Genomic DNA, 14659 nt, shown 5'->3' with positions numbered 1-14659 from the left:
TTTATATATTTTGTTCTTATTATTATAGTGTGTTTGTACCTCTGTTGACTTGGAGAGCCCTGCAAAACAATTCCAATGTGTCTGGACGGTTGGTCTCGGCAAAAATGGCAAATAAAAAACCTTGAACCTTTAACCTTGAACCGTATAACTGAAAAATGTTTCTCTGGTTAATTTTCATGAAGTAGTGTGTATAAATTGTCTTCTCAGTATGACCTTGTACTCAGTGTGTATGTTTGTATGGGTTATGGGCAAAGATTAACGATTTTGTCTTTTTTAAATGATAATGTTAGTATAATAAAATGTTTAAGGATCTGGATAATGATGTTTCTGTAATTTTTTGCCACACTTTATTGGTCGGTCCACTACTTTGGTCCAGAACAAAATATCAAAACACCTATTGGATGGATTGGTGTTGGTCTGAGCTTTTTGTTCATGGTCCCCACAGGATCCATCATAATGAATGTGCTGGTCCCCTGAGCTCTTCTCCTCTATCATCAGTTGAAAGTTGGTCTTCCTACTTTGTGATTAGTTCTAATTAGTAAATATTGGCACAGAACTAAGATAGTGACATGGTAAACATCTGCATGTTAGCGTTGGGATGTCAGCAAACCGCATACAAGGTGTCCACTCTTAGATTGTTTCAAGCATTTGCTTGAGGGAAAGTCAAGAGATTTCTTTATGCAACTTGAGTAAGAAAGCCAGCTGCAACATCCCAGTAGCCCCAGAACAGAGTCCACTGAAGACACTGCAATGGTGCCATTTGATTTCAGCATGACGTGTTTATCAGAATGGAGGACTAGACAAGACATTGATTATAGAAGCTTTATTTAGCCAGAGCACGCAACACAAAAACAGGAAAAACAATTGAACAATAGTCTTGTAAAACGTGAAAAAGTGTGCAACAGATTCAATAAAATGAACTTTACCCCACTAAGTAATAAATATCTTGTTTAACAGCATTTTATTAGTAAGACAGTATGAAGAAACCCTATTATAAATGGATATAAGCATGCAAAGCTACAGCAGTGCTGGACATATACACTGTCTGTTTTATTTACTCCAGAAACAAACATTTGATCAAAGCATCACTGATGAGTCATCTGTGGGGAAGCACTTCTCTGAAAACACAAACCAATCATAGTCAACCAATTCCCCCCAAAAGTCCTCGAATCAAAACAATATTTGCAAGGATAAATGATGTCCAGCTCTGTGTCATTTTCTGCCACCTCTTTTTATTTCATCTTCTCCTCGATATGCTCCTCCTCGTGGGATTCTTCCACCACCTTGCCGTCGATCACCGTCTGAGTTATCACCTTCACAATCTTCCTGGTGCGAATGTCCGGCTCTTTTAGAGAGACAAAGATGACATGAGATGAAATGGAAGACGGGAGAAGAGTGACGAGGAAAACGGAAACGATGTTCAATAAAAAAGAGTTGAAACAACTAGTTTAAATGGGACCGCATGCGATTTACACTGGTGAGGAAGTAAGCTGCGATGAGAAGAGACGACACGCCATGAGAGGAAACAAAGATTTGATCATATGAGATTGGACAACAAAAGATGAGAGACAATGAGGTGGCGTGAGAGAGGAGGAGAGAAGAGAAGACATTAAAGGCACTGGGTCAAGAAGGGAAATTAAAATGAGGCCTCTCATTTTAATCTCACATTCCTCTGTAATGTGTGTTGAACCATGTGACGGAGTATTGCCTCCTCAGTTACGGCATTCGTGTCGTTTTAATTTTCCTGTTTGAGTAGTTGCACACTGAACTGTACTAAAAATGATGGCATGTCTTGGTAGCTTCACGTGAAGAACTGTGCACCAAAAAACAGGTTGTTTGAAAAAAGGCATTTAATTAATTTTTAATATAATTATATGAACCAGCTGCATGAGTCAGTCGGATTAAGATAGTTACAAGTTGTTTCTGCGTCTTATAAAAGTGGGTGTGAAAATAATTATCACAATGTCAAAAGGTACAACGTTGTGTTAATTGTTTTCACACCCACTTGTGTTACATTGTTTTGAGGTGCATAAAACAGTCATTAGTCCTGGGCGTATTGGGTGTGTCTGTCCGCCTCACTTCAACGCCGTCAGATTGCATCATAAACGTATGTGAACAGTTTTCTGTACTTCATCATTACAGCTTTAGTCACTCTTCACCTCCCTGTTTCCTTCAGCTTGTGATAAGAATACCTATATGAGCAGTGCTTTGCTCTTTGCTGGCCTTGGAAGTCATTCTGTAGCTCTCAGCATTGACTTTACTTCTTTTTAAACGCAGTTAAATATTAAAAGCCAAGTGCTCACTTTTTGGTGGAGGAGGAACTTCCTTGACTCTGAGGGGCAGAAAGGAAACATATAACAATTAGTATCTTTAAATTGACTTGTGAACAAGTTAAACACATTGATGAGCATAGTTCAACCCCCACACATCGGACTACAACACTTACTCCTCCTCTCCCTCCAACAGGCTCCTGTAAGTGGCGATCTCCATCTCCAGGTTCTGCTTGATGCGGAGGAGCTGCTCGTAGTCGTTCTTGGTGCGCTGCATGTCCAGCCTGAGCTCCGAGAGATCGTCCTCCAGCTGGTTCAGGGTGAGCTGCAGCAGCTCCATCTCAGAGGCGTATTTATGGCCCGTCTCAGTCAAGTTACTGTCCAGTGCCCCTACCTGAGGAGAGAAAGGTCACATCGTGAGAGGGCTGACCTTCCTTACCTGACTCCATCGCGTGCTTTTCATGGTCACATTTCCTTTGAAAGTGTTTGCCAGTGGAAATGAAACCTCAGTGCCTCTTGATCCTACAATGACTTCTCGAATCATTATCAACAAAGACCTGTGAGCTTTGCACCACGGTGGCCTTCGCTGCTCAGACATGATTACCCTCTCACCACAGAAACTCACACCCATACAATTTGCCAACTGAATCTGCCATGTCTCGCATGACTCATTAACGTGGGAGAACTTGTTTACTATCACACAGGATTAGAAGAGCCCGAAACACAATTAGTTCCCAGACGTTGAATTTAGTCAAAATAAACATAATCCGAACCTCTGTAGGGATTTCCTGTGTTGTATTTGACTAATCCCGTGAAATCCCAATATTTCTTTAACACCGAGCCATAATTCATTAAGGCGTTGTGAAAGGGTAATGTAGTCATACTTTAAATTCATGGTTGTGGTGTTTGCACTGCTTTACGTGGATTTGGTTTTGTTTGTGCAGTTTCAAGTGTAGAAACATCACTTGCACGATTATTTAATAACACTTCAAACTAAAAGGGAACAAGCAACATTATTGTAATTATTGCAATGTGCATATTGTTCAGTTTCCTATTCCCAACGTCAATCTTTAATTCTCTTCAGCAATCCATTCTCATGGAGACAAAAGGTGTGAAAACGTGTGCACCTTCTTTATATGTCGACGTGGAGACGCCTCATTCACCAAAAGATCTCTTTTCCACGCTTGTAGAACGAAACCCTCCTCCGTCTCGTGTGAGTCCGTGGGATCGTTGGCCCCTCGCTCGCCCCTCGGGTGGAGCAGCTCACCTGTTTCTGCAGACCCTCCAGCTCCATTTCCAGGTTCTGCAGGGAGCGCTGCCTCTCGACCAGCTCATTCTGAACACTTCTCAGAGCATCGGTGTTCTCCTTCACGGTAGTCTGCACCGTCTCCAGCTGCACGGGATGCAAAAACGTCACACGAATGAACTCTCCACTGAAAATGCACCTGTTGTAGGGTAAGAGTGTGCTTCCTCTCATGCTGTCTGCTATTCCTTCTCTGGTTGTTTCGATTTTTTAAGTGTTGTCTCGGCCTTCTCACGAACTTTGATCCGGTAGAATGAGTCAGGTGTAACTCACTAAATATTTCAATGAAGACATAAAATCACATGGGATTAATTTGTACATATGGAGTAAACAATGAAATAAATGATGACAATAAGTTGTAAGTTGCAGACCAATAATAGGGAATCACTTGATTGAAGAGAATTATCTTACCTTCTTGCAGTACCACTGCTCTGTTTGTTCCCTGTTCTGCTTGACAATCCCCTCATACTGGGAACGCAGGTCGGACAGGATGGTGCCCAGCTCTGGCCCTTTGGCCGAGTCCACCTCCACAGTCACCTCATCTTTGGCAATGCGAGACCTCATCTGCTCCAGTTCCTGCAGGGGGAAACATATCATTTCTTAATGATCTTTTGTCATATGTTTGTTTTATTTATTTTAAAAAACTCAACTTTAAGTTGTATAGTGAATACACTGTTGATGTAGGAATAGTGGATCCTTCATAGCAGGGTGGCACAGAGGATGTGAAGACATCTTCATAATTTAGGTGTTCTCCATCAATAGTTGATGGGGCGGAGCTCACCTTACCTCTGGCTTTTCAGCTCTCTCTCACACACACACACACACACACACACACACACACTAAACTCTATTCATGATTATTTAGTGGATTTCATTCACTCTCATTTATTTACCACTCACACGTGCAGACACAGACACACACACACACATGTTCCAGCCTCTGTTGGGGTGTAAAGTTCACGTGTGTATTTTCTTTAATGCACAGTATTTGTATCCTTGCTGGGGAAGTGGGGGGATAGTTTATACTTTCAACATAAATTACATCAGTAGTCCACTTTCCTCACACTGGACAGAGTCAAAACCTTCACATGTGGTAAAATAAGACAAACAAGCAACTGTAAAATAAGCATACATGGATGATACATGTGCATAACGTATTCCAGGATCAACTAAAGCCTATGAAATCAATTCTCGATTTCTGCATCTGGTCATGAATTGGATCGGTGCCGTTTTGTTCACATGGTGTTTTAGTAATCTTTGTCTTGTTGAGAGGGGGGGGGGGGGAATTAATCGGAGTTTCTCATTCACCCCCCCAGAGGACAGTAGCTGATTTGGCTGAAAGTGCAGGTTTGGGAAACCAGACCCAGCTGCTTCTTTTGTGTAGAGTAACCAGAGAACCACCTCTCTTTCTCACCCCTTATATAGACACTTTTTTATCTGTCCTCTTCGCCTCTAAGTAAGATCTCATGAGTCCACCAAACTGGGCCAGTTCGATATCAAACAACTGGTATTTTGTGAGTGCAGGTTACAGAATAAGAGAGAGGGCCAAAATGAAAATGAGACGAGGCCCATGTCGAGTAACGGAGACGGGAATGTGATAAACAGCGTGTTAAAAGACCTGCACGCCATAGAATGTGGGTGAAGAAGAAAAGAGGATGGATACGACATCGTTACACATCAGACTCACCTCGTCGTAGTTTTTCTTAAGGAAGAACAGTTCTTCTGTCAGGGTGTCCAGATCTACTTTCAGGGAGGCTATGATCAGCTCGTGGTCGGTCTTGGCCTTCTTCAGAGCAAGACAGTCTCGCTCCACAGACTGAGACATCACCAGTTCTGTCTCCCACCTAAAGTCCAGATACAGAGAGACAAAGGCAGAATGATTTACTCTCTTTACAAATTAAATCTGACCTGTAAAGCTGTGATATGTCTGCAGAAGGAAAACAAACATGTGTATCGAAGAAGGTTCTAGTTCAGTCCATCTCACGGCATCTCTTTGCATAACTTTCACTAAACAAAAACCTCAAGAATCTGTATGCACTCAGAGCAGGAAGAGAAGGACATTAATGGTTAAAGCGGTCTAAATTAAAATGATAGGATGTTTTTCCAATTATTATTAATAATAATAATTTACTGTAATGGTAATTGTAATATTGCATTAACTTTATTATTATAAAGTTGATGCAATATTACAATTAGAGTAAATCTAACAAATATTAAACACTTTACGTAATCAAACATCAATCAAATAAATGGATTAAACACTACAGTGCAAACAAATACAGACAGCCCAAACTAGTTTGACACCTTCCTACTTTAATCATTAGCCACTCACTTGACTCTGAAGTCATCAGCAGCCAGTTTAGCGTTGTCGATCTCTAACATGAGACGAGCATTTTCCAAGGTCCTGTTCCTCAACTGCCGAATATCAAAGTAGAGAAACGTTAGATTTTCACATCAATCGTTAAAGTCACTCTTCACACACAAGTCCTGTGCATTCATTGCTTCTTGCACACTCACATGTGTAAAGGTATAATGGCAGTACAAGTTGGGTGCCGATGTTTCAAAAGACTCATGACGGTTTGAATCATTGATTGTCCAATAAGATAACGCGTTACATTTTCCATGAACGGTAACTTTTTTCCCGTTTGGTCAAAATAGGCACAACATTTTTGTAATTAATTCACGCTTAGTTAACTCAAAGTTCAAGCGTAGGTCATGGTTCAGCCTCGAATGGATCAAGTGATGCAGCTCCTGCGCATGTCCACATTTGCATTGGTGTTTTGGCTATGCAAAATAACAAATGTCATCTACACGAACCTTGAGCTTTGTTCATTGAGATAAAACGTGTACAGACCGGCAGTCTGAGTGCTGGTCAGTATAATGTATGTCTGCTGTGGTTGCGCGTTCTTTCATGCCTACCTCTTCCTCAACGGCATGAGCTTGGACCATCATGGAATCATGGTCATGACCTTTGGGAATGCGGTGGACCATAATCAGCTTGATCTTGTCCTCCAGGTCTGCGTTGGCGCGCTCCAGGGAATGCACCTGGAGGAAGACAAAGAGACATTTTGATGATCTTGGTGTTTCAGGCGTCTACTAGTGGTGACAAACCAATATACACCGGTCAGCCATTTGGCTGCCGACCAACAGCGCAACAGTGCGGGTTCAACGAGTCACACCTTGTCCAGGTAGCTGGCCAGACGGTTGTTCAGGCTCTTCATGGCTTCCTTATCGTTGACGTTGTTGTCGTGAAGGCCATTAATTTGCAGGCTTGTTGGCCCGTTGAGATCCTGGTTGATGGAGGCCGAACGATTCAGAGAGCTGCTTGCAGTGAAAGACACCGAAGCGCGGGAGCGAGAGCGGCCGGTGTCCATCAGGGAGCGACTGGAAAAGGAGGGCTGGCGACTCATAGAGAAGCTTCTCATTGACATGCCGGAGGTCATTGTGGGAGGCTGTGAGGCAAGAAGAAACAACATTACATGAAGAGAGGAACAGAACAAGATCACATGTGCTACATCCATCACAGCTGCTAAAGGTTCACCTCTCTGAATGGACACTGGATGGATGTTCAAATAACACATGTCAGAAGGGAAATACTTCAAATACCAGACTTATTGCAGCCATTTAAATTACATGAGATATGTGGGGGAAAGCTCTTTTGTGGCCCTTAAGTAAATGTGTTTTATTCCAGCATTTGAAATTGCTAAATGCAAGTGACCTTATATTCAAGACCACTAAAAATGATGAAAGGAGTCTTTCAATGAGTGTTCATTTTGCCGGCTAGTGGTTTTTCAAATGAACCATTTGCATGGAAGACATTCACTGACTGTGGCCACGGCCTCTTCAGTCGGTCTGTCTCGGCTCCATTCAAATATAGCTTCAACTCAAGTCAGTATAAAATCTAAATGGAAATGAGCAACGCTCAACTCCGGGTCGAATGAGAGCCTCTCAGCGGGACTAAGAACGCTCTCATATAGTCTATTACTATGATAATAAGGTACATTTTATATTCAAGAAGATACTAATGGAGGATTCAGAAAAATAGCAGAAAAGGTAGGAGATTAAAAGTGTCCAAAAAAATTTGATTTCCGAGAGGTTAAGACTACTGGAGATGTTATATTATATGTTATATTAGATGTTATAAAATAATATAAATATAATGTCTATATTTAGATCCAGTGCACAATAAATAATAATGATCAGCTACTTTGTATAAATACCTCATATTTTATCCCCTCCTTATTAACCTCATGAGGTGTTCACATTACTTCCTTGACTTTTAAGTGTGACTCGTTTCTGTGTGGATGTCAAACATGGACAGTGCATCTTTGTCTGTGTGTGTGTGTGTGTCTGTGGATTAGTAGGAAAGGGGACCTGTCCGTCTCTCTGTCACTTGATCCTGGCAACACCGTTCCCACAAAACTACAAAGGACCCAGCAGGAGACAGACGGTCCTTGTTCAGATAAAAAAATAGAGCTTGGGAAAATGATCGGGATAATATTCGAAGTGAATTCCAGTGACACAAAGAAACACTTTGTTCAGTAGGAAATGGAGAAAAAAAAAGGTTTTAAATCAACTTATCATTAGCCGACAAATAGTTGTGTTGACAACTGTTGAATGAAAGAGAGCAAGAATAAAAGATGGATTTCCTGTGAATTGGTAGAAGCTTTTTCTTCCAATAATCATTTTCATTCAGATAAATGCATGCTTCGTCTTTTCCAGTCTCAAGTAATACACTGAATAAAAGTACTTGGTGGAATTGTTGAAAACGATTTAAATCAATAATTCTAATAAATCAAATTGCGATGAAATAATTTATTTTAAAGAAGCATCCGACTCACCGAGGTTTTCTTTAGTTAGAGGCAGAGGTGGATCCAGAGGAGGATTTGAGGATTGGTGCTGCTGATGCTACAGGTGAGCTTTTATGCTAGTGTACAGGAAGTGGGAGGGCTAGCTCTGAACAGGAGGTGCATGTGCTGCACCAGAATTTCTTGATATGTGGGGTCTTGTTATGGAACTGAAACAGGTTCATTCACAGTTGTATGACAATAATCGGCTCTGATAAGAAGCATTTCTTTTTGATCAATTCTGTATAGCTGGGCTTGGATATATACTTCGTAGTCTTTCTCTTCATCTTCCCTTTTGTGCTGGTGTCTAAAGACAGACAATACTTAGAATAGTAATTTGTATGTAGCCTAGAAATGTTACGTTTCCCCATCTCACCTGAGTAACCTGCTCATCTGGACAATAATTGACTTCCAAACGTGTTGTGACGTCATAAAATCTTGCTTGTGTGAGATGTGTAAAACTCAGATTTAAGAAGATCATGAGGAAACAGACGGTTGTGAAAACAGCCTTCTAGGGTAAAACTGCACACACAGCGAGGGGACTTATGATATATGATGAACATATTCACAATCAACTTCCTTTTGACACATCCAGATGCACGGCACAACACAATCATTCATTTGCAGTCGTGTTTCTGGCCAGCTTGAGAATGCACGGTCAATACTCACTCTCCTTCTAGCTCCATTTTATTTGAGTTCCTGAAAGAAATGGCAGCTAAAAGCACCATTTTGTTTGCGAGCTGGTTGCTGCCTGTATGCTGATCACAATAAAGCATGCCCTCTGCATCTGAGCTATTATATATGTCATTATCATCAACAGCTCTTTATGGTTTGTAGTTAGGTGGGTGGCACCCTGTGCAGCTCTCTGGAGTCCTCCTGCAGTCAGTCATCTCGTTGCAACCCGATCGCTCCGAGTCGGAGATAAAATATTCAACAAGTTGCTCACAAAGAAAACATGCAGGCCGAGGCACTTTGGAACCAACATAATGTGTCGTGTAACAGTTTACACGCAGACACAGAAATATACGTTTTCGTAAAGCCTGAAACAAATAAGAATGTGCCATTGTTTATAAGGTTGTAACTTTAAATATTGAATCGGGTCAAAATGACCCGAAGGCAACACAAGGGTTTTAACGAAGTTAGGCAAAGGAAGTAGCTTTGCATTTATTTGCTCTAAGTGTGTACACATGCACGCACAAGCAAACACTCTAGCAGACTTTGTAATTGTCAATTACATAATGCTGTAACTATAACTCTTTGAACTTTCTCCATTCGCAATCTCATACAAACATAGAGGAACGTGTGATATTGTGCTTGACACATATTATCATATTCAAATACAAGAGAAGGAAATGTTTCTTTCGTCCTTCAGCATTGTAAATGTTCACATTTGTATCATCAAACATTCTGTATTGTTCCTTCAAAAAGTGAATCATTATATTAGTTCATGACTTATTTTTCTTGTGTACACTTCCTGTAATGCAGTCATGATAGTTCCCTGCAGTCTATTTATCAACATTAGAATGTTTTACTTGTAATTTTGTATGTATTTTATTATATTTTAAGGTTTTGTACTATCTGGACCTTGAGTCTGTAATAAAAGTTTGATTGAAACCCTCCCAATACTCTGCTCTCAATTTACCATTTTGTAGTTCCCAGAACCATAGTGGTCAAGAAATTATCATATGTATGTTAGATTGGTAACACAATATATTTACATCACATTATTGTTACTTTTGGATCAAAATGTGTGCGGTGCCCTTATTTTATATATTCCCATTGGACACCAGTCAGGGATCTCCAGCGTTACAGCTGTATTCTATCTCCACACTGTGGTGAAGGCTGGTCAATACAAGTAACATTCCAAGAAAGCAGGTGGCAGTACTTCCCAAAAGAGGGCAGTAACAAGCTGTAGTTAGCTTTAGTCTGATCATCCCAACAGACAACTACATGGATTTACCATGCTTATAAATGCTTGGTTGGTAGATTAAATGCCATTTAAAAAGAAATTTAAATACAAATGAATGAATCATTATATCCCTTTCGCATTTAGTATTGCCTTTAAACTTCCAATTATCTTTAATGGGACAGCTCCAAATGAAGAATTGTTTTCGCTCTTGCAATTTGATATGATATCCTTCTTTTGAATATAATTCTCTGGGCTTTTGGTTCTCAAAGCGACAAAACATTAAATTTGAAAAGCTCAACAGAAATGTATCTTTCCAGAAATCATCCACAGACCTTGTTGTCAGCCATTTCAAGTAGAAACGACTATGGACTAAAAATATTTCCAACAAAAAATTGCTAACAAGAAAGAAAACAAAATCAACAGGCATTGCTGTTGAATTTTTACAATTATTTGTTGTTGCTTTGAGCCACCAGCTGAGTGCCATATCGCTCCATTATATTGGAGAAAAGGCAGACGGCTCTATAAACAATATCCTTAAAAACAAGGCAACGCACACCAAAACCATCTAGATTTATTAATAGCACTATACATGTAAGAGAATTATTACTTTAAGGTTGGAGAATTATTCTACACTGTCTAACTGTTGAAATATACACAATATATTATTTATCTGCTCTTGTCAGGTCTACATTTAAGCTAAATTGAATTCACTCTGTGTAGAATATTCCCCAATCAGGAATAAATGAGGAGAAGCTGATTACCAAGTAGTGTGATTAACACATGGACATGGGCAAGTGAGGCTGGCACAATGAATGCTGGTTTTATCTCAACAGCAAATATGTACCGTATATTCTCACAAGACACACAGAGTACAAATATTGTTGCAAATATTACTGGCAAGAATTAACAAATCAAAGCTAATTCTAACATCAATAACTCAAGCATCAATGTACTGTTTATGTACTCAGAGCAAGAGAACTCCCAGTTTCACTCAGACAAACAAGAGAACCCGGGTTCTGCTGCAGGTTAGTTCATGGGCTCACCCCTGAACTCAGCCCCATATATGTAGGCCCTGAACAAGCCAGGCTCCTCCCACTTCCTGCTCTTCCTCAAACAGCTCCGCCTCCAGACCTGCTCCTCACAACAAACTAAGTGAAATATTCAATAAATAAAAAGATGTGTAAAGTTATAACAACAAACCGACTACTTGGTACCAAATCTACCGCTAAATATGAGGTAGATCAACTGATCCTCTCACTGTCACTTTCTCACTCTCTCTTTCTTCCGTCTCTCTCTCTCCCTCCTTCAGCCAGGGTGGATCAGAGTTTGGTTGTTAAAAAAATAAACAGGTGATTACACTGGCAGGATGTCAGGATACTACTCATGACTCCACTTGACCCCTCGCGACCCCTGTCACAAGCGATCATGTGACCGCGTCAGCAAAATGCAAGCACAGCAGAGAGGAGAGACACCACTGAGGTACCAGAGACACCCGGGTCGGCTCATTAATGTCATCATAACGAAATGATGTGGTTTATTTGGATGATGACATTTGTGAAATTCATCCTGATCAGCGTGAAAGTTTCAGACGTGGCACGAACACAAAACCCACTTGTGATTTTATTTGTTAGTTTGGAGGGAAATATTGAACTCAGAGGTTCACAGCGACATAAATACAACAAAGCACAAATACACACGTGAGAGCCAGCGTCAATATAGACACGTTTAAAACACCAGACCTGCTGTGGGAACAGAATATTTCGAGATGGAGCAGGTAAAGTCCTGAAAAAGAACTTCAGCATCACTGTGAGCAGCATCCTCGCTGCTCTGGCCGTGAACATGACTGACACTTCTCCATCGTCATTTCACTCCTGAAGTGATTGCTTCCTGTTACTATTCTGTTGCTGGCAGGAGTCACTTGCATTCCGGCAGACAGACAGACAAACTGAGCCACAGCAAGCATCCAAAGAAGAATCAGTCCATACCACAACTTGTCATTGGGTATTTAATCTTCGTTTGCTATCCAGATCAAAGGTTCCCAAAAAATATGGCTGAAAACCAGAGAAAAGTTTCACTGCGAGTCTGCAGAAGCCCAACCGGAAAACAATAAAGCAGTGTTAGAGGTGTGTGCTGGCAATAATTCAACTAAGTCCAATCACTGTTTTTGGGAGCTGATGCAAGTGATGCAATATATGATATGATATGATATTCCTTTATTTGTCCCACAGTGGGGAGATTTCAAAAATCACAGCAGCGGTGCACATCAGAGCATCAATGAAAATAAATATAAAACACCAAACAAAATACCAAAAACTAAATACTAATACTAATACTAAATATACAGGGGGAAAATAAAGTAAAGTGCTGAGTAAAGTAAAGTGCAGAGTTTTCCAGGATCTCCAGCGATCTACTGCAGTGTGTTGTGCAGCCTGACAGCAGCAGGAAGGAAGGACTTGTGGTTCCTCTCCCTCAGACACAGGGAGGAATCAGCCGGTGGCTGAAGGAGCTGTGCAGAGCTGCGAGAGTGTCATGCATGGGGTGGGAGGTGTGGTTCATCAGGGAAGATAGCTTTGCCTTCATACTCCCGTCCCCCACCACCTCCACTATATCCAGAGGACACCCCAGCACGCTGCTGGCCTTCTTTAGCAGCTTGTTCAGCCTCTTCCTGTCAGCTGCTGCCATGCTGCTGCTCCAGGAGACCATACTCCATAAAAGATGGCTGATGCCACCACAGAGTCAAAGAAGGTCTTCAGGAGTGCTCCCTGCACTCCAAAGGACCTCAGTCTCCTCAGCAGAAAGAGTCTGCTCCTTCCCTTTTTATGGTCAGCCCAGTCCAGTTTATTGTTCAGGTGAACACCCAGGTATAAGATTTTACAATCTCAATGTCTCACTGGTACCGGAGGAGAGCGTTTACCACGGCGGAAGTCCACCGCCAGCTCCTTGGTCTTACTAGAGTTGATGTGGAGGCGGTTCCGCTGCCAATAGAGGCAAGAGATACATGAAGCATTACTACTCTATGAACAATGTATCTCCAAAATGTGAAAACGTTTTTATCAATTGACTGCTGGCTGTAGACCAAATGAGCCTTTGGGATATTAAAGCTTTAATCTACTCAACTCTAATAGATCTAGGCCTATGTTTGCAATCATTCACATTTTAATGATAATCATATTAAGAATACCGCAGGCCGTAAAGTATGATATCATATCATGAAACGTCTCCGTTGGCTGACCATAGCGACTACTTTAAATGGGTTTGAGACTTTAAATGATACATGCTGGACGGGGGGGATTTCAACATTTCTTCAAATCAACTTTTCCATGGCAGATTGAGATCCGTTGTTTACAATCACGTAAGTATATTTTAGAGAAGATCTCATCATGGATTCTTTGAGGCAGCAACACGTTGCATGTACAAACAAGCCATGGTCTCAACTGCCGGCTGTTCTTTTCCCCCAAAATTAATATTCCTGCAGCTTTTCCTCGACTTTGTTTCTCACAGTTTTCCCATCAAACGTTTAAATCGAGGGTAATAATTGGAATTCCGTATTCCACCAATTTAAGGAAATCAAAGCCCCGCTCCACTCCAGATTGATGCAATTTTGGCCAAGAGTCCCCGTTTGATGGGCGGACGTCAGCACGCCAGCCGTTCTCCGATAAAGAGATAACAATCTGCAGCCGAGAAATTACACACCGATAACAACATGTGTGAGCAGCTCAGGAGGTCAGCACCTGCACTCGCTCTTTCTTTTCCTTTGCTTGAACTATAAGTTTTTTTCCCCCATTCCTATATTTGGTGTAGTAAGGGGACACATACACACACACACACACACACAGACACACACACATGCATGCATGCACACACACATAACCTTTAGTAAACGGTGGATTGTTTTTAAGTGGCTCTTTAGTCAAAAGAATGCTAAATATTTTTGTCATTATTATTTTGAGCCACAAAAATCTGTCTTAGGGAAGAAATATAAATAATTTTAAAAATAGGACTCTCCAGGAAAGATCTTTTTGTCATTACAAATCTTTTTTTTTTTTTAAGTTCCTTAAAAAGGACTGAGGCTCTAAACAAGACACACAAGACAATAATGACACTGCTGTGTAATCCGTCGCTAATGTGATCATTGGATGTTTGTTTTGAGGGAGAGAGCTCAAAATCCGATGTTGCTCATCTTTCCTTCATTTGGTCCCATTAACCGCTGGCAGCACTCTTGTTTTTCCGTTGTTGTTGAAAAAAGCCCTTTCATATTCATATTCCATGTTCTGAAGCCTGCGCTGCAGTGTGTGTATGTGTGTGTGTTTTGAAGAAACTCCATAAAAAA

The 14659-nt window shown here is 41.0% G+C and overlaps 1 protein-coding gene across 2 annotated transcripts; it reads right to left on the bottom strand.

The window, feature by feature from the left end:
- Positions 1–808: 808 nt before the first annotated feature.
- si:ch211-243g18.2 (uncharacterized protein LOC559906 homolog) lies at positions 809–9202 on the bottom strand. 2 transcript variants are annotated; one of them, XM_056433339.1, is made up of 10 exons: positions 9090–9202; positions 6753–7025; positions 6493–6618; positions 5906–5988; positions 5261–5417; positions 3985–4149; positions 3538–3663; positions 2447–2664; positions 2304–2332; positions 809–1345 (listed from the first exon to the last, which is right to left on the bottom strand). In XM_056433339.1, exons 2-10 carry the CDS (start codon positions 7014–7016, stop codon positions 1233–1235), a joined length of 1281 nt encoding a protein of 426 aa, XP_056289314.1. In that variant the 5' UTR covers positions 7017–7025; positions 9090–9202; the 3' UTR covers positions 809–1232. The 2 variants fall into 2 exon arrangements, with proteins under 2 accessions (XP_056289314.1, XP_056289313.1); XM_056433338.1 differs by lacking the exon at positions 9090–9202 and adding an exon at positions 8415–8518.
- Between the last annotated feature and the right edge of the window lie 5457 nt (positions 9203–14659).

Source organism: Pseudoliparis swirei, chromosome 15 (genome assembly GCF_029220125.1).
Source record: "Pseudoliparis swirei isolate HS2019 ecotype Mariana Trench chromosome 15, NWPU_hadal_v1, whole genome shotgun sequence".
In the NCBI taxonomy this organism is placed as follows: Eukaryota; Metazoa; Chordata; class Actinopteri; order Perciformes; family Liparidae; genus Pseudoliparis; species Pseudoliparis swirei.
The sequence above is the reverse complement of the archived record's forward strand: the minus strand, read 5'-3'. Positions and strand labels throughout refer to the sequence as shown.

Bases quoted from the DNA above. Each gene is read 5' to 3' on its own strand.
- si:ch211-243g18.2 (XM_056433339.1), bottom strand. From the start codon at position 7,016: ATGACCTCCGGCATGTCAATGAGAAGCTTCTCTATGAGTCGCCAGCCC. The intron at 6,619-6,752 runs GTGTGACTCGTT...GTCTTCCTCCAG, and splicing joins TGGCCAGCTACCTGGACAAG to GTGCATTCCCTGGAGCGCGC. The intron at 2,333-2,446 runs GTAAGTGTTGTA...TCTGCCCCTCAG, and splicing joins CTGTTGGAGGGAGAGGAGGA to AGTCAAGGAAGTTCCTCCTC.